The 22714-nt window shown below is 39.9% G+C and overlaps 1 protein-coding gene across 1 annotated transcript; it reads right to left on the bottom strand.

Moving 5' to 3' along the window:
- Positions 1-657: 657 nt before the first annotated feature.
- Positions 658-22480, bottom strand: matcap2 (microtubule associated tyrosine carboxypeptidase 2). The gene is made up of 7 exons (XM_074687645.1): positions 22187-22480; positions 20170-20837; positions 12565-12708; positions 11837-11969; positions 9386-9691; positions 9172-9269; positions 658-3811 (listed from the first exon to the last, which is right to left on the bottom strand). The coding sequence occupies exons 1-7, from the start codon at positions 22209-22211 to the stop codon at positions 3653-3655; spliced, it is 1533 nt and encodes a 510-aa protein (XP_074543746.1). The 5' UTR covers positions 22212-22480; the 3' UTR covers positions 658-3652.
- Positions 22481-22714: the final 234 nt, after the last annotated feature.

Genomic DNA, 22714 nt, shown 5'->3' on the forward strand with positions numbered 1-22714 from the left:
CTCTATTTTATTACCCAGAAGGTGACCATGCTGTAAAAAAGTTTTAACTTGTTATTGTTCATTACAGTATTTTTCTGTCTGTGGTACATTTCTCAGACCATCCTCGACATTTGCAAAACAGAAAGACCATCACTCAAAACAGTTTGTACAAATAGCAAAACACCATGGATTACCTGCAAAAGCCAGTCTCTTTCTCAGAATCCTTAATTCATCTCTTAAAAGTAAATACCTGTGTTGGTGAACATGTCAATGCCATCAGCATGACACGTCTTCTTGTCATTGTGTACAGTCAAAGTGCTCACTGATGTTGTCAGTGTAACAATATAACAGCATAACAGTGTGCCCTGGAAGGACGTTCTGGTGTAAACTATGGATGAAGTTTTAATGAAAGCCAACGACTGACAGCCACTCTGATATAGACAGAAGAAAGCCCTGCATAGCAAGGAGACAAAAATAAAAGCAGGAATTTTAACATAGAATAGTCTCCTTATTGACAGGAATGCAATCTATGTCCGAGCAGAGCCAGGTTTGAATGTTCAAAGCCTCCAAGAGAGCTGTTGTACTTCAACATTACAATAGGGCAATGTATGTTTTGTGTCACAGAAGCCCAAAAGCATGCACCCGTTAAAAAGAGGCCACACATCTTTGAGAGTCCACTTTATTTGAAGATTCTTGAATGAATATCACAAAACAGTCATTCAAATAGAAAACATCACATAGAAACACCGTGTCAGTAAAGTGTACCATTTCAGGGTTTAGTGAGAGAGCAGAGTGACACATACTCCCAAGTGTTAGTCATCCTTTGTATCAACTAAACAACAAACTCATCAAGTATCACAGTAAATCCACGAGGCATTTGGTTTGTTTTGTAAAACATGAACACATCAGTCTGCACAAACGACACAAAGTCTATAACCTCTAATCTCAGTGCAGTTTAAACAGGTAGTTTAAAGGTAGAGAAGTGCAAATATTCAGATAGGGCTTCAAGTCAGTGCACTTAAAACATGAGGGCATGAGGAACACACTTCTAGAAAGTCTGATATAAATACACAAGTTTCTCTCGTGCTTCATTCCCCCTTTAGTACAATAGTCCTGACAGGCTCAGCTTTAATCATCAAGCCTGGTGAAGCACTTAAACTCTCGCTGTTCGCTGCCTTCCAATAAGAGAGCCTGCGAACCATCTGAGAAACAACCAATGCTGAACTAATGCTCTACAAAAACAGTGACTGTTATCAAGGGAAACAAAGTGCTAGAATGAGTTCATCTTCAACAATGAGACACGTATATAAATCACTGGATAAGTACACTTAGATCACAGGTGCAGGAGAGAAAGACAGGATCCTTCTTTAAAACTAAGATCTATAACTATTCATGGCTTCATTCTAAAGCTAGTGTGAACTGTACACATGCACAAAACATTAGAAAAAGAAATTCAGTGGCTGTTCTAGAGTTCTCACCTTGGACAGACACTTTTTAAAAAATGGTGTGTGAAACAAAACAAGTCGTCACAATAAAACTTAATAAATAAAAGAATAGAAATAGAAAACAGTATTTCTACCTCTAGGACACAGGAGTTGCTGGTCTACCTCTCCTTCCAGTGGTCAATATCTTTCTTTTAATTCTGAAGTTGTGTATCAAAGTAAGACACAGGGCTGTGGAGGTCAGAGGGCCCAGAGGCAGTGAACTGGGATGAGGGGGCTTATGGTGGGTTCCATTTACATCGGAAGTGGGGAGTGGGAATGACGTCAATTCAGAGTTAAAAGCGTTCCAGTTGCTAAGTCGGAAAAACGTATCATGACAGCAACATTTCTATATATAAACATAGAATAATACGATATATACGGCTGATTTATTGGGACAAAAACTATTCAGAAGTTCTAAAATAAACTGAATATAAAAGGAGCTTAAATACTGTTTACACCCAGGGAAGCCATCTTTGATTGTAAACCCAGTGGTGGTGTGGATCCGCTGACTTCCCAGTAGAAAATTCTGACCTCAGGGGGTGTTCCAGTTGAAATTTCCCACCCAGAACTCATAAATTCCAATTTTTGAGTACAAATGGAATGCACTGTAACATGTTGGGATGCTATCCTGAGACTGTCAGACAACATGGGGTACGATCTTCCTGCTGCTTCAGGTAGGAGTAGAACCACCAAACTTACATACACCAGCAGACAGACAATTCACTTAGACATCTCGTGGTTTTTCAGAGAAAGACTGCAGGAAGTTTGAAGTTGAAACGTGTCAAGGTTGAAAAAAAAAATCATGCTGGTCTCATTACAATAACTGTCTGGTTATAATATACAGCATCACATAAAGTGAACCTTTTTGGACTACTTAGCCATTAATTTTGTTTGTGTGCCAAAGCAGAGAAGTGAATCATGCTTACGCACGGCACACTTGCGATCACACTGGCCAACAAGCTTTAGGGTTGAAGCCTGCTTCAGCATGGTACAGTTTGCCAGTGTGAGCACGTCCTCAAATACCACTTGCTGGCCAAGCACACAGGGGCTGCAGTCAGATACATTGTGTGAGATTCATTTTTTTAAGTGTGAAGTGTCCGAGAAATTTCTTCTTTTTTTTTGTATTTGTTGTGATGCATGAGCTCTATCAATTTGTTTTGAGTCGCCTATAAAAATGATCCCTTAAAGGTACATTTGGAAAAGTTAGAAAAACGTGTGATCAATCTGAGGTCAATCCTCAGTCAACTATGAACAATCGTACAATTAATCACAATTCAGTGTTTTAATCCATTAACAGCCCTGGAATTTATTTTAGGTTTTTATGTATGTTTCATATGATTTTCATAATTTCATTTGCCAAACACCTGGATTTCCCCTTAGTGATTGATGAAGTACACTCCTTCTAGACTGTTCTGTTTGTTTAGGATAGTAAACACTGAGCATTTCAACAAGTGTTTTTTCAGTCATTGTTATACTCTTTCTGACATGGTTGATGCATGGACTGATGAAAACCTCAGCCACAGGATGTATCAGGTCATCTGCTCAATGTGCACTACTCACTTGCTATAAATAAAAAACATACTGTGCAACCTTTTTAATTAAAGAGCAGTGGGAGAGAACAGTACCCTCAGAAACAGGTTCAAGCTTTCCCACCTGAGCATCACCTGCTGTATTTTTAAACTAAGTTGGATTGAACTGACTTGAGAAGAGCAAAAACGAAAGAACTCCCAGAAAAACACAAACTAACGCACCACAAACTGAACTGTCAGTCTAAAATTGAAATAAATTGGCACAAAGTTATCCTTAAATCTTCAAACTTGTGGAGGGTAGAGTGTTAAAAGTTAAACTGTGTACATTTTTATGGAAATGGCTGTCTATGTTCTGAACTGTGTTGGCACTTCTTGAGTTAAGGGTCCAAATATATCTGCTCCAAAAAAAACAAGGTGAGATGATTTACTGGGTGATCTGTTCTGTATTAGTGGCTGATGACCTGGTGATAACATATGTTTAACTAAAAGCTTAATCAGATTTAACTAAGATGACCTCTTATCTACAACATGCAACACAGCACTGCACGTTTCACACTCTGCTACCATGCAGGATGGAGGTGTCAGGGATGGTGCATGCAGGCAGTAGCTGGCTGTATTGTTGTCATGTTTGTGCAGCTAAGGTGGACCATGAAGGAGGACTCAGATGATGGTCTTGAGCTCTTCGTCAGTGAGCTGGTTGACAGCCATGATTTTCGTCAGCTGCTCAGCATAACGCGCCTGGTCCTGCATAAAGTGTGGGATGCGGATGTTTTCCATCTGAGCCAGCGGTTTCAGGCGGTCCACATCTTCAAATGACACCTGAGAGAAAAAAAGAAACATAAAGGAGAGGAATCAGCTGCAAGTCATGTGAAGACCCATCCATCCATTTTTTATACCACTTATCCTGTTCAGGGTCGTGGGTGGCTGGCGCCTATCCCAGCCAGGGATGGGTACCTTTCACATTTGAAACGATACGGTACCAATGCCCGGTACCTGGCAATCTAAGGAAACGGTACTCAACAGTACCAATATTCAGTACTTTTTGCGTTTATGTGGTAAAAAATATAAATTTGTTTAATCGTAAAATCTCACTTTTTTTCAATTCAGCATATTTATTTTTCATTCTATAAACTTGCAATGCTGTGTTCATGTCAAGCATAGAAAATGCCCTACTCTTCCACTCCCCTTTAGGTACCTAAACATGTCACCTTTTGATTTTATGTCAATCTGTATCTGGTACTTTTGACAGAATTCAGTTGGTACCTATATAAGTACCTAATTCGGTACCCATCCCTAATCCCAGCTGTCTTAGGGGAAGAGGCAGGGATCAGGTGAAGATGAGCCATCTGATATGGTTTACACTACGACCTGGTTTACAAAAAATATTGCATAGCTTTTGTGTGTCTCTGGATTAGGAATGGGTCCTGAATCAGGTACTGTGACTTCATAGGCACCAACCGAATTACCTCTGTAGTACAACTCAGTACCTCCATCCATCCAAATTCTATACGGCTTATCCTGTTCAGGGTCGCGGGTGGCTGGAGCCTATTCCAACTGGGCGAGAGGCGAGGTACACCCTGGACTGGTCGCCAGTCAATCGCAGGGCTGACACATACAGACAAACAACCATTCACTCACACCTATGGACAATTTAGAGTGACCGATTAACCTGGTGAGCATGTTTTTGAACTGTGGGAGGAAGCTGGAGGACCCAGAGAGAACCCACGCATGCACGGGGAAAACATGCAAACTCCACACAGAAAAGGCCCACCGGCCAAGCTGGGAATCAAACCAGTGACCTTCTTGCTGTGAGGCTGCAGTGCTAACCATTCATGTAAAATCAAAAGGTACCATGTTTAGATACCTAAACGCATTCTTAAGACTGTGAGGGAATGGAAGAGTAGGTGATTTTCCATGCTGGAAATGAACACAGCATTGCAAGGTTATATATTGACAAATAAACTTTGAGATTTATTATTTAAAAAATTAATATGTATTACCACTTAAACATACGCAAAAGTTCCAAAAGATCATAAGTAAGCAGCCATGTGGTCATGAAAGAAGCTGATAAGCTCACTGCTGCTGTGACAAAAAAAAAATCCCCCATAATAAAGAATATTCTATTCTATTCACATTTTAAACAGATGTTTGCCGAAAAAGACGAAAAAGCAGCACCACTGGATGGTTGGCAAGTCTGTATGCGATGGAAAAGTGGATTGCACACAGTAAATTCTCAGTCCCTCTGACGGCACAGTGAGCCAAGACCCACTTTTTAGGGCTGGCAGCGCAGAGAGCTTTGTTTGAGATTTTCTTGGATCTTTTTGCCTCCACTCCATTTGCTGAGATAACAACTCTCCTCAGCTGAATAGCAATTTGAGGAGTAAGAACATAGAAAGAGCAAAAGAGAAAATGTCCAGTGAGCAGCAGTTATCTGGAACTAAATACCTTGATGCCAGAGGTCAGAGGAGAATGGACAGACTGGTTGGTGCTGATAGAAATACAACAGGACCTTGAAAAACTACTCGTTAGAACTGAGGTCTACAAAAGAGCATCTCTGAACAAACAACACGTCCAACCTTGAGGCAGATGGGCTACAGCAGCAGAAGACCACACCGGGTGACCCTCCTGTCAGCTAAGAACAGGAAACCGAGGCTACAATTCACACAGGCTCACGAGAACTGGACAGTCGAAGATTGGAAAAACGTTGCCTGGTCTGATGAGTCTGGATTTCTGCTCCACATTTAGATGGTAGGGTCATGGATCCATCCTGCCTTGTATCAACGGTTCAGGCTGCTGCTGGTGTAATGGTGTGGGGGATATTTTCTTGGCTCACTTTGGGCCCCTTAGTACCAACTGAGCAAGGTTTAAAGTCCACAGCCTACCTGAGTATTGTTGCTGACCATGTCCATCCCTTTATGAGTACAGTGTACCCGTCTTCTGATGGCTACTTCCAGCAGGATAACGCTCCATGTCATAAAGCTGGAATCATCTCAGACTGCTTTCTTCAACATGACAATGAGTTCCCTGTACTCTAATGTCCTCCACAGTCCCCAGATCTCAAACCAACAGAGCACCTTTGGGATGTGGTGGAACAGGAGATTCTCATCATGGATGTTCAGGTGACAAATCCAAAGCAGCTGTGTGACGCTATCATGTCAATATGGAGAAACATCTCTGAGGAATGTTTCAGCAGCTTTTTAAATTTATGACACAAAGAATTAAGGCAGCTCTGAAGGTAAAAGGGGTCCAACCTACTGCTATCAAGGTGTACCTTAAAAGTAGCTGGTGAGTGAAGATCCTGGTTAAATCTCTGGCATGGGACAGGTAAATAAATAGGTTCACATAGATAGTTAGGGAAGTACAATATATTTTTTATTTGACGACATCAAAATCATGATTCTTTGTCAAAAAAAACATTTTTTTAAGAATCAAATTCATTTCTACCTATGTTTATAAACTGGAAAAAAGGTACCACTTTCCTCCAGCAGAGGGTGAAATGTTTCTCTCTGACTCACTTGATGTGCATTTAATTGGAAAATATGGCTCCTGAGATAGTCTGTAGACATCATCATCATCATCATCATACAACTTTTTCACAACGTCTAGTGTTAAAAAATCAAACTAAAAATGTCAAAAATTGTAAATATCAAAGAATCACAATTTAAATCGCATCGGCACCCCAAAAACCGTAACAGAATCGCGAAAATAGCGTCCCAGCTCAAGACATAAAACTTAGTTTTTGTTGTGGCTGACACGAAATAACACCCAAAGCGCTCCTGTGATGACTCCTTTTCTGAGAAGAATTGTCCCCCAAAACACAGAAGTTTCCAATAATCCAAAGTTTTTAACAAAAAGTGAACTTTACATCTCAGATTTGGCAAATGCATGTCCACTCGAGGTATGTGCATTTCCCTTTTACGTTAAAATTTTAAGGCTTTTCTGTCTTTGATCAGAGATGATGTGACAATGAATAAAGCAGACAACTAGAAGAGAGAGTGGGAAGTAAGGAGAGCAGGAGCAGAAGAGCAGAATTCTAATTTTGTATCCTGGTTACTGACGTAGTGTTGCCTCATTTCTACCAAACCTGCACCAGTTTATTCAGCAAAAGGGTCTGCTAACTCCTTGCTGCTCTCTAGCTTGACCTTGAAGCCCAAATTTGGTTACTTCCTGTCCGTTAAAGTCAGTTAAAAGACACATCACTTCTTACATCATGCACAGTGACAGTGTGTAATAATAAGTGCCTCTGGCTCCTCTGAAACAGAAAAACTGTCTGTGCTGTCCTTAGAGAGGTGGTTATGTAATCCTCATTCAGCCCCGCTCTCCTTTCAGTCCACTGTGTCTGAACCGTTACCATCATGTGAGTGAAACTTTATTTTCTGCCCACGAATGTCACAAATGATACCATTACTTTGTAACTCTCTCCGCTGTGATGGTGTTAGTGGAAGCACTGGTGGAGACAGGTGATGGCACTGAGAGGAGAGCTGAGAAAGAGGGCTGTCCAAAGCAGACAGAGGCCAAAACACTGGAAAGTTACTTTAAGGGACAACAGATTCATCATTTATTCAGTTTTTAGGGCAAAGCCAGAAAGATACTGAGGGCCAAAGTGCCACTCTGATGGCAGGAACCTGTCATCATTAGTGAAGCCCCTGGGTAAGGGGTGAGTCATCCAACCATGTAGGCTGTTGTGTGCAGCACTGGAGGACTGAAAGACTTAAAATCAACCTGAAAACTCTGTTGTGAGCTTCAGTAATGACCTGAAATATCAGGTGCAATGTACTTCAAGTTGAAGTCTGAAGACTTGGCCTGATGAAGCTGATGAAAATCAAAGCTTTAATTAATTCCTTTTTTTTGCATGGTACAACTTCAACAATGTTTCTGTTTGTTTTTGTTAGTTAGCTCCAATTAAAACACCATAGATAACAATCATTGTACAGAGAGCCACCCCAGGATCAGTCTGTATTTATTTTACTCCTACTACAAGTGCCAAGTTTGATGAGCTTTGTCAGGCTCAGCTCAGAGTACTGTCTATGCTGCATATCGGCTGCTCATCTGTGTCTGATGAGGAGCAGTTTCACTGTTTTACAATAAAAAATTACGTTGCCTTCTTGTGTGGACCAACGATAACCAACGAGATATACTTGAATCTCCCTTCTCCCAAGGGAAATCTAAGTATTTTGTATAAGCTTTTGTATAAGTTATGTTGTTGTGTCTTTGCTTCTGGCCTGATCTCACAAAGCTAATTATGATGTTTCGGGAGTTTCTTGTGTAAGAAAACCTGGGGAGAGGCCAAAGACAGCAGGTCTTAGCTATGGCCATGGGAAAACTAGCTAACAGCCTAGCCTGCTGCCACAAAGGCCAAAATTCACTGACAGAAAATGGATTGAAGCTGAGTACAATACAAGGCCAACATTCTTTCTAATCAATTTTTTTTTTCTGTGAATCTCTAGTTCACATTATGCAGTTTCCTGCCTCTGTGTTACATGTTATGCAGGTTTATGTGAAAGTCAAAGTCAAAAGTCCAAGCAACCCCCCAAAAAAACTTCTACTTCCTGCGTGCTCCACCTCAGTCCCTTCTTACACACCACACACACAGAACAGAACCAGACACACTTGTCCACATCACACAGTTTTCTGTCTTTGTGGTACATGTTGTATGGTTTTGTGTGAAATTTGGAGTCACAGTCAAAATGCCAAAGCAACCGACACAAAAACAACTTCCTGCGTGCTCCACCTCAGTACCTTTTTACACACTACACATTTTCAGAACAGAAATAGACAGGAAACTGAGGTGAGCAACTTGGCATGATTTGAACAAGAGTGCAGACGTCTCCAAATTTCCTTCTACAGCTTGATTCAAAAGAAACAAAAAATGATAATAATGAACAACGACTGATCTACTAAACAACGACCACCCTATATCAAACCTGCCATTCGCAGAAAAAGTCCTGAAGAAGTTGTTTATCTACAGCCTCCTGACTTCCTCCTGTCTGTGACTGACTGTGTTTCAGATGAGGAAGTAGTGGCTGTTTTAATCAAACCTTTTGGCTTTGGCTTGAAATAAAACTTAAAAATCTGACATGAACGCCTGTCTCTGTGGCTTATCCCTTTAAGCAGATAGTCAGCAGCTTCAGGACTCCACAAATTAAGTCATGCCAGACAAAGAAGGTTAGCTGCCTTACCTTTCCTAAAGCCATCAGCAGCGGGAAGTTAATCTTGTCCCTGTATCTCAGGATTTTCAGGATTCCATCCAGGTAGACCTGGTCTTTGCTGAAACACCCTGCAGTGCCAGAGGTAAGACAACGTGTGACAAGATTATTTTTTTGACATTTTAAATGAAAAAAAAAAAAGCTCACGGCAAAATAAAGGAGAAAATGTAAGTAGTGACATAGTGACCTGGCTGAGCTGTATCTGTTTGGCCCCTCTTAGCTCGGACACAGTAGTCCCAGCGGGTGTTGGGGTCCTGGACGAAGCGCCCCAGGTTGTGGAAGAGCTGGGTGAAGGACATGTGGCTGGCCTGGTATACGGTGTAGTAGAGCAGGGCAGCCCGCCACAGAGTGGGGTCTTTCCTGAACAGGACACTGTGGATGCTGGCCAGGCCCTCCTCTGTGGGGTTCAGAGGCTTCAGGTTGTGCTTCTTCCTGCCCCCACTGCTGCTCCACGGCTGGTGGCAGTTATTGACTCCACGGAAGTAATGTGTGCCTGGTGGACAAAAACAAAAACACACACCCCTGAAATGTGTGTAATAGGAAGCACAGCATGATGTAAAAGTAGGCTACATTAGGCACAACACTGGAAAAATGAAATTTTTATCAAATTTTTTTGTCTTACTTTCAGTGGAAACTGTCTTTTTAGACTTAGTATGAGCCACATTCACCTGACAAGTCCAGAAAAATGTCTTGTTCCAAATTATTTAAAGACAAAAGTAAGGTCCGAATTGCTTTTAATGAGTAAAACAACCTGCCAATAGAATATAAGAAAATGTACCTGTATTAAAACATCGTTCTAGTTTTAAGTACATTTTAGAGTACATTTCTCTTGTTCCTTTGGCAGCTTTTTTTTATCTTGTTACAAGCAATTCAGACCTCATTTTTTACTTCAGATGACTTATAACAAGACATTTTTCTGAACTGACTAGTTGAATGTACCCAATATCAAGTATACAAAGACAATTTTTACTTAAAATGAGACAAAACCACTATAAGATTTCAGTTTTTTGCAGTGTAGGTCATGTTTACAGGGTATCCAAGACAACAGACAAAGCAGATTTAGGCACATTTAACCAGGAGACCCTGGATGAAGTCAGGGATACATTTGAAGGAAAGTTGTCAGGAATGTTGTGCATGTATGAAATGGCTTTAGTTTAAAGAGTGACGCAATGTAGATACATCTAAAAGCTGCATTTCCTCTCATGCCCAGCAGGGGGCAAGTTTAATTATCAAGCAGGGAAAATGAAACTGAGCATATACCTCAAACTTGACTAAAGACCTCAGATATATATATTTTTTATCATAAAGTGGTAGTTCCAAGTCCAATACACAAATCTTTTTCCTCTAGTAATTTAAGTCTCTTTAGAATACAAAAAAATAAAAAAAACGAAAGCAGGGTTTGCACGTGCTGATGAAGTTGCAACCACGGGAGTCTGTCTAACATGTGTGAGGTTTAGTGATGCATATTCACCCTTTAAACCATATATGGTGGGTCACAGTTGACACCAAATAAACAAGACTTACAAAGAAAGTATGTCAAACTAAAGGCTTTACAATGGAAGTCCCCAACTCAACGAGTGACATCGGATACTTATATCTGTTTCTTTTAAAGTTTTGGTGGTAGCAGCATTAATGACAGCGTGCTAATGCAGTAACAGTTTCTTATAAGATATTGGATTGCAGTCAGTGAGTCATTACAAGTGTCTTTTGATAACAACTTAGTGGCTTTTCATTTATCTGGAGACCCCCCAAAGCCTTATGTAAAGCTGCCAGCAGCATTGGCCAGGGCCTCCCATACATGATTACATAGAGTTGATACTGGCTCTTAGCACTAGGTGGTGCTGTTGCTGTATCTGAAAACTAGTTTGTTGTTTGTTCCTGCTCAGTAATGCAGTGGCAATGATATTAACTGAGTGACTGAATATCAGTAGGCATGTAGGTATTTAAGTGTGTACAGGCTGGGACTGTAATCATGAAATCATGAAATCATGAAATCATGAATGTTTAGTGTTATGCTAATCTGACACTGGTGACAAACCGACATTGACTTTTCAGCATCCTGTCATGGCTTCCACCTTTGAGTTTCAACTCCAAACTCAAAATTTGAGCAACCGGATGTAATTATTCAGAACACATTCAGGTGGGTTAAGCTCCTGAGTAGAGTTCATTGCGAGCCCTGAAATGAGCAAAAGTGAGCTTGTTTGAAATGGAATTAAAACGGCAGACATATTTGGGATAAGAATGCACAGTACCTTTCACATTTGAAACGATATAGTACAGATACTCGGTACCTAGCAATTGATAACAGTACCAAACGGTACCAATTTTCGGTACTTTGGTCCTTGTTTATATCAATATATCAATTTGTTTAGTAATAAAATATGAATTCTTTTTAATTTAACACATTTATTCTTCAATATATAACCTTGTAATGCTGTGTTCATGTTCAGCATGGAAAATCACCTACTCTCCCACTCACTCACAGTCATAGGGATGCATTTAGGTACCTAAACATGCTACCTTGTGATTTTATGTGAATCGGTGCCCGGTAGTTTTGACAAAATTTGGTTGGTACCTATAAAAGTACCAAATTCGGTACCCATCCCTACCCATATAACACCTTTTGTAAAGTACTCACCTATCTCATGCCTCAGCATGCCCTCCAGCCACTGTTCTCTGGCTGTAGAGACGTTGATGGTCAGTGTGGGTCTGCTGTTCACCACCGTCATTGAGGCCCTGGACAGAAGGTCATCTGTCACCTGCACCACAATCTGACGGCATAAAAGAGAACTCCATGACTTTTATTGCTTATTCCGTCAGTCTGTCTTATTCACTCATAAATTATTCAATAAAATAAGTAAGACATGTCTGTGCCTCTCTTAAACCACTGGTGTTTTACTTTGCTACAACTATGTTCTGCCATTGTTTTCAGCTTGGTTTGACAAAACTGTCTACTTTTTCTAAACCCATTAGAACTTAAGAGTATATACAGGATGTGTGTATAAGTGGTGTAATGTGTTCAGTGGAGCCTTTTTAATTCTGTGATATAATATGTAGTTGTAGATGGTTACATAAACACAGCTGGGCACGAGCCAGCCTGGATGACTTCAATGAGTTCGTTGCTTTTTGCAAGGTCTTCTTTTCCCTGGAGCTCCTTCACTTTGAGGCGCTGCTGTCTGCGGCTCAGAGACGATGATGTCCAAATCCACAATGACACTAACTCCAGAGCAAAATACACCCAGCTCTCAATTACAGCCTTATGTTGTGTTATGCTCCTAAGTGGAATCAGGACTGTGTTTGACTGAAGCTGTGAACAAATGCACATGAGAGTGTGCCTGAAAAAGCCAAGGTTTCCCGCCCTCTCACCTCTCCCATGCAGCCTTCTTTCTCCATGTACTTCTTCACGTTGTGCCAGATGCGACTCTTGGTGAGGAGGTTGCCCCCAGTGATCTGCTCAAACTTCTCATAGCTGCCATACCGCTGCAGGGCTAACTCCATGATGTGCACTGCCTGCAAGAGATGTGAACTTTGTTATATAAAAGCCGCCTGCGGCTACGACTGTATTTGACAAGAAGAACTTAGAAACCTCTGCCTTTGGTGCTCTGATGTGATGGGGAGAAAAAAAACTTTCATTTCATCGCTAAAATTAACTCCCAGCAGGCGAGACACAGAGACAGCTGGATAACCAGTCAGAATACAACACTATCAGGTTGTGATTATTGAATATTGAGTATATAATTTTGATTTTCTGACTGACAGCTTTGATGCTTTACAGGTTTAACCTGAGTTTATTAAAGAAAAAACAAAAAAAAACTTAGTGTTTAAGTAGGGAACAAGTCACATTACACATCAACCTGCTGTCCACTCGTAACTGTCCCACAATGCATTAAGCCATCCAGCAACCTCTCAGAGACAGCTCAGAGAGGGGGAAAAACACAAGACGTTGGAGCAAAGGTTGGCAAAAACAGCCGTGAAGTATCAGACATACTTAGATGCCTCAAAGCAGCTTTAACACATAATCTAAAGAACAAGATTCTTCAGCTGAGCTTCTATATATAGCACTAAAATGTAATCAGGATGTATTGAGTCATTTGGAGGAAAACAAAATAAGCTGATGTGCCAACATGAATCACTGCAGGGGAAATTCCTTCACCATGATGGCTCTGTTTATAAGTTTCAAAGATTTTAATTAACAACAAATTCTGCTTTTTTCACAGATACACTGTAAAAGCATTTGTAACTTGTAAAATGTATTTTTAATCTATATACAGTAAATTTTGTCTGAACCTGTGATTTGTTCCAGGAAAAAAAATCTAAATGCAAATTGATTCTTTCTACAACTGCTCTTCTGTGCTGTTTGGATACGACATGTGTGTCTGTAGATCTGGATACATGTCTTTGAATTGTGACTTGTGTCTTGTAAAGCAGATTTGTATTTGTGCATTTGTATTTATCGTTTAAGAATATGAATGTGTATATGTATATATTTATATAGTTATATTAATTGTTTCATACATTTTTATAGATATACAATTTTCTGGCCAATCACTGATCACAGATCTTGAAAAAAAAATGACCTGCTGATTTTAACAGACAGCATATACCTTTAATGTTTCTATCTTATTTTATTAAAAATGATTGAACAATACCGGTGAAACAATAAAATCTTTATGTTTTAACTTAAACAACCAAGAAATTGTCCTGAGTTTTAGGTCTCAGAGCAAAAAGCAACAATGGCTGGCTGTCAGACCTTCCTGGAGGTATACAAGATCAGTTTCATATGTAAGGATGGGCCAATCTCTGATCTCTGATCACCGATCACCCAAAATTAAGGAAATTGGCGCCGATTGGTGTATGTCTAATATAAACACATACACACACTTATATTGTTGAATTTTTGTGTTATTACAATGTGACATCAGTGTTGGATGTGATTTACTGCATTTAAACACTGTCTTATAGTTTGACAGTCCAAACAAAGCATCTTAAACAACTAAAATCCATCTGGGCTACATAGTAGAGGCCTCAACCTATAGGCTGAGGCAAAAATTTATCCATGTATTTACCAAACTCTATACAAGCCACAGAGTTCCTTTCTACTTTTAAGAGATGTCTGAAAAATCATTCGTTCAGGGAACACTACAGCACTTAAGCTGACCCTCTCCTCTTTATCCTCAGGAGTAGAATGAGTCAGAAGGTCTCAGACCCAGCTCTTAGTGAATTTTCAGCACTATTACTGAATGTTGTTGAAGATTGAAGTATATTGTTGCAGCAATTAATTGTGGTTTGTTGGCTAGATTATTCTACACTACCTTAAAAAAAAAATCTTGCACTTCATGGCAGCACCTGCAGCCGAAAAACTTGCTGCACTGTTGTTGCACTAACTAAGTTTTCCTTCTGTCTAAATTCTTCCTTTTGTTGTACGTCGCTTTGGACAAAAGTGTCTGCTAAATGAAACTGTAGAACTGTACATGTTGAGCAGGAGGGGAGGACGTGTGGCACAACATTGCCATCTGCTAGAAAGTGCAGGGATGTCTGGGACAGACACAAAATGTTCTGTCGCAGGAGGTGCATTAGAACCAAGTGGCATCCTCTGGTCTGAGAATATGAGACAATGCTGAAGTGGTAAAATCTGCTGTTTCTCCAGTGTTTGCTTGAGGCAGGCTCCGGAAGTACCTGAAGTCACATACACACCAAGCTAAAAAAGGCTTTTTCACAGCAGAAATTAACCTATTTACAGCCTGGGTCAAAAAAAATAAATAAATTGGCACACTCTGTACAGGGGGTGAATATTTTTCTAACTTGGCAGTTTAGAGGATATTAAGATTGCAGGCTCGCCCAATCAGAAGCACAGCTCGGCTCACGTGACTAACATGCGCTCTATAACTGTACTTGAAGCTCTTTTCACTTTCAATATGGCCGCTTTAGCCAATTTGCTTCAAAATCCATTACAGGGTGACGTCGGGGAGACTATGTCCACAGTCTATGGTTAGAACAGTCTAAAAATGATTTGTACAAAAAGGTTAACATTTACATGTTGTATTCCTATTCGAAAATGCTAAAAATGCTAAGTTGACGTTCAGATGGTGATGTACAAGTGACAAATCAGAGACACACATTTACAGGTCCAGTATTACATCTAAAATTCATGTTGTTCAGAAGCAGTAAGGTAGAACAGTCTCAAAAGCACTGACACACAAAATATGATTATAAACGGCTGTATATCAGAGGCACAGAGTGTCACGTGGTGCATCGTGGCTGCAGCTTCATCCTCACACTTTGAACATCTGCTGATGTTACATCAAAGCGCCATGAGCACCTGAGTCTTTGTGGCCAGCATCAGTAAAAACGCGAAGCAACAACTCTTTGCCATCAGCAAAACACATGGGTGTGTCAAACATCTCATGAAGCAGCTGCACAGTGCTGTCTAAAAAAAAAAAAACTCTTCAAAAACCAGACTGTCTTATTTAGGACTGTGAAAGAACATGAGAGTAAAGAAGATGGAGACTGAGAAAGACAACAGAGGATAAAGAGGATTCAGTTGTCCTTTACATTTCAGTAGTGAGAAAGCCAAATGTAGAACACACTCTGCAAAAACAAAAAAAGATAGGAAACAAACAGGATCCTTTACAGGGTCATTTTACTGCATTTCCTGTTCAGTGTATTCACTCCTTCCTCCTGTTTACTTGTGTTACTGAGAGGGACTGAAACAGAACACGGCTCTTTCCATTTGAACTACAAACACTCCAGTCCTTTTGTGTTGGCATGTATTACAGGGTGAGAGGTGAGAGACTGAAATGTGACTACGAACAATGTGTCTGACTTTTCTCCAGCACTGACGTCGCTCAGTGGACATGTCCTCAAACTATCAATGAAGATGTTGATGTAAGACACCCACTGAGTTTAAAATACACTCCTCCATTTGTTTCCTGAACTAATTCTGCCACTTTCCACTTTCTCTCAGACGTACACTCAGGTTGCATCAGCTCTGGGCCGTACTGACGTTAAACACCTTTGGCAGAGAGCCTCTGTAATCACAGAGTCCAACCTGACTGCTGGCATGAAGAGGTCTGCTGATCTCAGACCAGCCAGCTCAGCACTGAACTCGAGCGCTGGGGATGTTGTTGGGGATGTGATGAATGACCTGTCACTGCCTCTGGGACCAGGACTGGTAGAGTGCACTTTCTGAGAGTACTTAGTATTCCAGCGTGCGAGCAAATAAGTTTTATATTCTGAGTTTCTCCTTTTTACCACGTTTTAGCACTTCTTAAACTTTCAGCAGGTCAACACAGAGAACTGAGCCTTTGACTGTACATGAGAAGAGAGGTGCTTGTAGCCCCTAAGACCTTTGTAAAACATGCACTTCACTTTTGAAGATTTCCTGACAAAGAAGGGGAACAGATGTAACACAAACAGATAAATCTGTGCAGCTTTGTGGTTTAATATTCTTGCACACCTCTTCATAAAAAGTTAGGGGCATTGCGAACAGATGTATTAACCCAAGGTAACAATATCAGTTCAGAGCAGAATTTCTCTGCCTTATAATTTTCACTGTGCACCCTTTGTGTTTAAAATGTGTTTGTCTGGAACCGATGATTTTCCTGGGGTTGTAACCTACCTGACAAGCATTTCCATGAGATGTCAGGGCAAAAAACTGTCCAGCATTTATCAAGAGATCATATCTGAAAGGGGCTTTGGTGCCCAAGAGAAGCCAACGCATGAACGAGGCTGGGTACTGAACTTTAGCTCTTTGATGGCACTGACCCAGTATCAAAATATGCCTCTTCTCTCAGCGTTAAGTTAAGGTAACCAAAGGGTTAATCACGTGATCAAGATCTGATAGTGGCAGTGGCATGGTGATTTGCTGTAACGTTACACAGTGTTGCCAAATTAGCGACTTTGTTGATATACTTAGCAACCCTCTGACAACTTATTTTCAAAAAATCATCTAGCACCAAATCTAGTGACTTTTCTGGAATTTGGAGACCAACAAGAAAGCATGTATTGAGCTCCTTGTTGAGAAGCAGTGGGTGCTGAGCCCCTCCTGTCCAAAACACTCAGGCAGACAAGTCCTCCTCACTCACACAATGGTTTGCTCAATCACTTCTGCTGGTCCCAAGCCCAGACTGTAGCCAATTGGGCTGTTATTTTAAAATTTAAAAGGACAAAAAAAATCAAGAGAAGAAAGAAGAAAGTTAATTTATTGTTGTAAACACATTTACCAGGGCTGAACGATTTTAGAAAATAATGTAATTGTGATTTTTTGGACCAATATTGCGATTGCTATTTAACATGCCATTTTTTTTTTTTTTGGGGGGGGGTCTTCTATATTATTCACCTAACACAAGCAATACAAAGTCCTGTAGTATGAGCAAAAAAAAACAAAGGATATTGTCAACATACAAACAAGTCTTTCCTGTAGGCCAGGCCTACATGTTGTGATGAAATGAGATGAATTGATATGAATAATGTATCTTTAATTATAACAAACACAGTAGAATATTGACTGATTGATTTAACTTCAAGCCTTGTAGACATGTAATAAAAATATCATTAATTTCCTTAAATAAAATCAGAGAAAGGAGCAAAGTCCTGCAGAACAAGAGGCCAGGTATGAACAATAGTCTGAATAATCAATATGAATCCTCTCTTCTATGAATCTCACACTAAATAAAGTGCAGAAATGTCAATAAAAACAAAGTTTTGGCACAACCACTGATATATGTAAACTTGTGGATTGCACTTTTTAAATGCACTTTAAAACTTTTCTTTGTATTTTTAAATTGCAGCCTTTGCGATTTGAAAATTGCAGTGTATTAAATTTTGATGTCGATTTCAATTTGACCTGTATTTTGTTTGCAACTGTTCTTTTGTACTGGCAATTATTTCTTATTTTTTTATGTAAGAAAACAGCTTGGAGTGGAAAAACACTAAAGTGGAAAAACAAAGCACAATGTTTGTATTATAATGTGTGATGTAATTTACTTTCTGGTAGAGTTGACATTTAAAAAACTGGTATTGAAGTGAAGGTATCAATATTGGTACAGGTATCAAAAATTTTAGTTTGATAGTGGCTTTAAACTGCATTTCCTGTGATGGCCAGCAGGGGTTGAAGTAGAAGTTTAGCAATGTATTTCCAGCCTAATATACTAATGTCATGCTATAACTTCCATCTGTAAAGACAAAAACATAGCCTTAATCCCAAATTTGATGCTCTAAAATAGTTGTCTGCAAATCTGGAGGTGACGTGACTGTGGCTAGGATTAATTCTGACATGCAATGTTTGTGCTCTAATCAGGGGTTACTTGGCAAACAGCAGGGGAGAGATTGTTTCCAAGGTGAAGTGTCTAAAAATGGGAATATTCCAAATATTCATTCAGGTGAAGCTCCAGAGGTGACTGTTATCTTTTTGGTCAAGGAGCAAGTCTGAGCTTCCATTTGACACAATTTTACCATCAAAAAAGTCAATCAGTACAAATTATTTGGCACACAGCAGACACTCTCTTCTTCCTCGCAGTCATTCAACCAGTTCATTTTGGAGGCCACTCACTAAATACAAAGATGCTTATGATATGGGTTGTCTGCTCTGTGTTACTGTAGAAACAAAGAGATTCAAGCTGCAGCTGGGCCCTGCATCTATACTACTGTTTGTATAAAAGTTTCCAGATAAGTAAAAAAAGACTATATACTCAATCACCAGTCACTAGGCCTGTCACGATAACAAATTTTGCTAGACGATAATTTTCCAAAATATTATTGCCGATAAACAATGTTATTGTCAATATTATTTTGATTTTTTTCCCATTTTTTCACTGATGTAATTATGATAAATGGGATAATAAAGTGAGTACACCATATCAAAAGCAAGAAACTTTAATTTCTTAAGAATATTTAACTGTAATTAAAAGGTCAGGATCTTTTAAATAAAATAAATTAAACAAAAAATATAATAAATTTAACAAAAAATATGATAAATTTAACAAACAAGAAAGAGAAAAAAAATACTATGAAAATGAAATGGACTCTCTTTTAGAAAAAAATACATGTCAATGAAAATAATTAATACTAATCAAAAACAATAAAACATAGACACTGTCTCTAAAGAGAAAACAAAATTCCCAAAACAAAACCAACAATAAAAACTATAGCCCAAATAAAAGGGAGTTTATACACTTACTGAATTGTTTTATAACATGTACTTTTTCCCAGTCATTCCGTACTGTCTGTCAAACATTTTTAACATTTCTGGCCTTCAACCGTATTGAAGGGCTGCATTTCTTTGGCAATGTAGCTGTCTTTGAGCGCCCACCATTTGGCGCTTTTATTTCTTTTTACTTTGCAGACCAAAAGCCTCATTAAGAGCGGATTGTCAGAGAACAAGGCTCTGCTGCACCTCCCCTTCTTCTTCTTCGTCGCCACTATTTTCAAACAAATGCGACATATCAGCTTGTTGGTGTTCATGAGCTCACACTTTATTCATGCTGATAAAAAACAAAATATTCCCACACTGGGACTGTGGCAGGCGGCTTTAGAACCGTATCTTTCGTGCCATCACTCATATTAGCGTGTGTTTCCTCCTTACCCCTCAGGACGCTTGCTTCAGCTCTCTCCATGTGTACGCACGAGCAGCCCCGTCTCCACCCCAAAGATTGTATTTTTGACAGATGCTCACTCCGCTATAAATCCGCTAAATCCGCTATAGGACCTATGCACCTCGATGTTAGGAAAGATAGACATAGTGAACCATCTTTTTATTCAGCCTCTTTGGTCGAAAGAGAGGAGGAAAACAAACATGCATGCAGGTGTCAGTTTATCGAGGCTGGCAAACTTACCAAGGATGTTTTTATTTATCGTTCCGTTAATTGATTTATTGATTATGGTGACAGGCCTACCACTCACTAATTCAACAAACTTAAGAACATCATATTCCAACTTTAATGCTCTCACCACCACATTGTCTGAAGTACTCACCTGCGTGAGGAAGCGGTCTGAGGCGTTGTTGTGCCGTGCCAGGACGAGTGGAGGGACTGGGTTACTGTATTCAAACTGAGGGTTGTAGTTGAAGTCAGACTTAAAAAACTTGGCCTTCTCTTTCTCCACGTTGCTTGGCTTTATGGCTGTCAGGATGCAGAGCTTCTTGGCATTTTCCACATCTTTTGCGATCGCTGTCTTGTGCAGTACGGGGAGTTTGGTCCGGGGTGAATTGGAGATCTTCCTGAGCTGTGGAGCTACTCGGGGAGTAAGGCCTATGGTGCTGCCAACCACTGTGATGTTCCTTGCTGGTTTAGGGAGATTTGAGTTGCCACCTGAGGGGACTCGGTTTGTCTGTGCAGGCTTCCCCCCACCTTCTTGAACACGCGTCTTTTTAGGGACCATAGCTGGACGGTTTCTTTTATTAAATATGGCGCCACACTTCACTGATGTTTTTGGCCTCCTATACGGAGACTGCTTTGGGCTCTTCTTCTCCTCTTCTTCAACCTGCAACAGTACATTGAAGCTCCTGGAACCAGAGGTGAGAAGGTCTTTGAGGGTGGTTGAGGAAATCTTCTCGAGGTAAACTTGGCTTGGACTCAGTGGCTTGTCAGAAGAGTTTAAAATGTACTTTTTGGACATTTCTACTTCTGGCCAGCGGAGTCTTTCTAGAAAAGGAAGCAAGAGAACAAACCAGTAAGAAAAGGGAGGGTGAATCTGTTTGCTGCTATCTTTAGAATCCTTTCTCTTGCACACCTTTTATAGAAAGCTTGATAGACTAATCCTCTTTGAAGGCGGGATAAAATTAGAAATTTTTTGTGTACTTGATTTGAACACCTCCGAAAGCTCACATCTTTTCCAGCTTCTTTTGCACACTCACTGAACTCTGATTTGACTCAAATAAACTAAATTTGACTCATCTTTGACAGCCGTTACATCAGCAGTGCATTAATCAGTTTGGTCCATTAGTATCTGACTTTCTCATGAGAAGTGATTCCTATTGTGCTTCTCCAGAGACCTGCACTGCATTACAGAAAATTAGTCAGAGTGCAGGGCTGTGCGGTTTCCAGTGTGGTGACCTGAAGCATCATCATAGTGCGAGTCGACGGGAGCACTGAGGTGGAAAGCGTGCAAACACACAGCACAAACTAATGAGCTCAGCAGCACAGTCATGACTTGAGAAGGAAAAAGTACAAGTCGTGGCTCAGTTGGACTGTTATATGCTCATCCAGCCAGAAGTAATGATATTATCTAACACATCAGCTTGGTGTATCATAATTCAGTTTAATCTGACGTTATAGGCTACGGTCCATTAAAACTGCAAAGACAGGCTGTATATAGTAACATTAAAATTCATGTACCAAGCATCCTGTCTTTAAGACCAACAGTCATTTGAAGGTTGTCGGTGAAAGTCTGGGTCAAAGACATGGAAGATGCTTGAACAAAATATGGCTTTATGATGGTATATAAAGAGTCAATTTGCTGCTAAAAAGCCTATCATTAAAAAGCTGGTGGATATGAAGATATGAGTGGGCTCTATGACAGGAAATGCATTTCTAGAGCTGAAAATAGTTGCACAAACACATGCACAATAAGATAAAGTAAAGCTCAAGTTTCACTTGTCAACATTAATCTAAGTGTCAAAGCACTCATGTAAAATTTAAAGCACATTACTGGCAATAACCAGGATGATTCAGCATCAGGAAGCCTGCCATGCCACACAAATGTGTGGGATGCAGTGAGATAATCACTATAAATGAAATATATTTCAAGTGTGACATGGCCAGAGGGAGAAATGTTAACATTTACGCCTTTCAAAAATTGTTTTAGTATATATTGTATTAAGTTTATATTGGCTATCTAGAGCCCACATTCAGCATTTACCAGCTTGAACTAAGCTACCACTTACAATAAGTAATGATGTTTCTATATCATTTAAGTGTAATTATTATTATAACAGTATTGACAGCAAGTAATTGTTGTTAGTGGTATAAAGGAATATGAAATAAACTCTTACCTGTGACTTTTATTGACTCCAGCATCTTCTCATAAGCTCTGTAAATCGGAAACACCGTTACTACAGCGGTGCGTTGACAACTAAACGTCAACCAAGCTAAATTAGCCGGCTAATGTCGTCTGAAAGAACCCAGAAAGCGAAAAACCTGAACCAACTACGTAGAATAACACGTAGACATTTCTTTTAACGCTGTTTCATGGCTAACAGCTGAGCTGACATTACCCGTCCCACCTACACGGAGCTGAAGCCAAACTGAGAAGAAAGAGTCGAGTCCGCTGTGTGGTACTGGCTCTGAAGTCACTGAGCTGTTTCCATGGTTTCATTGGTAACTACGCAACAGACTTAAACGCTCATGGGAAATGTAGTCCTCCTGAAAATGAATTGAATCCAAATTGGTCAGTTTAAAAATATCTGAAAAAGAAGTTTGAGATCCTTCAGATTCACAATCGAGTTTTTTGTTCTTATACACTGTTTGTGAAATACTCCTGTCCAGCCAATGGCATGTAAACATTTATTAACATATTAATA

This window comes from Halichoeres trimaculatus, unplaced genomic scaffold, assembly GCF_033239565.1.
Source record: "Halichoeres trimaculatus isolate MK-OKI-2021-1 unplaced genomic scaffold, fHalTri1.1 fHalTri1_scaffold_14, whole genome shotgun sequence".
In the NCBI taxonomy this organism is placed as follows: Eukaryota; Metazoa; Chordata; class Actinopteri; order Labriformes; family Labridae; genus Halichoeres; species Halichoeres trimaculatus.

Coding starts and splice junctions, on each gene's coding strand:
- matcap2 (XM_074687645.1), bottom strand. CDS start 22,211: ATGCTGGAGTCAATAAAAGTCACAG. Junction 11,970..12,564: donor AAGAAGGCTGCATGGGAGAG/GTGAGAGGGCGG, acceptor TTATGCCGTCAG/ATTGTGGTGCAGGTGACAGA. Junction 9,270..9,385: donor AACAGATACAGCTCAGCCAG/GTCACTATGTCA, acceptor CTGGCACTGCAG/GGTGTTTCAGCAAAGACCAG.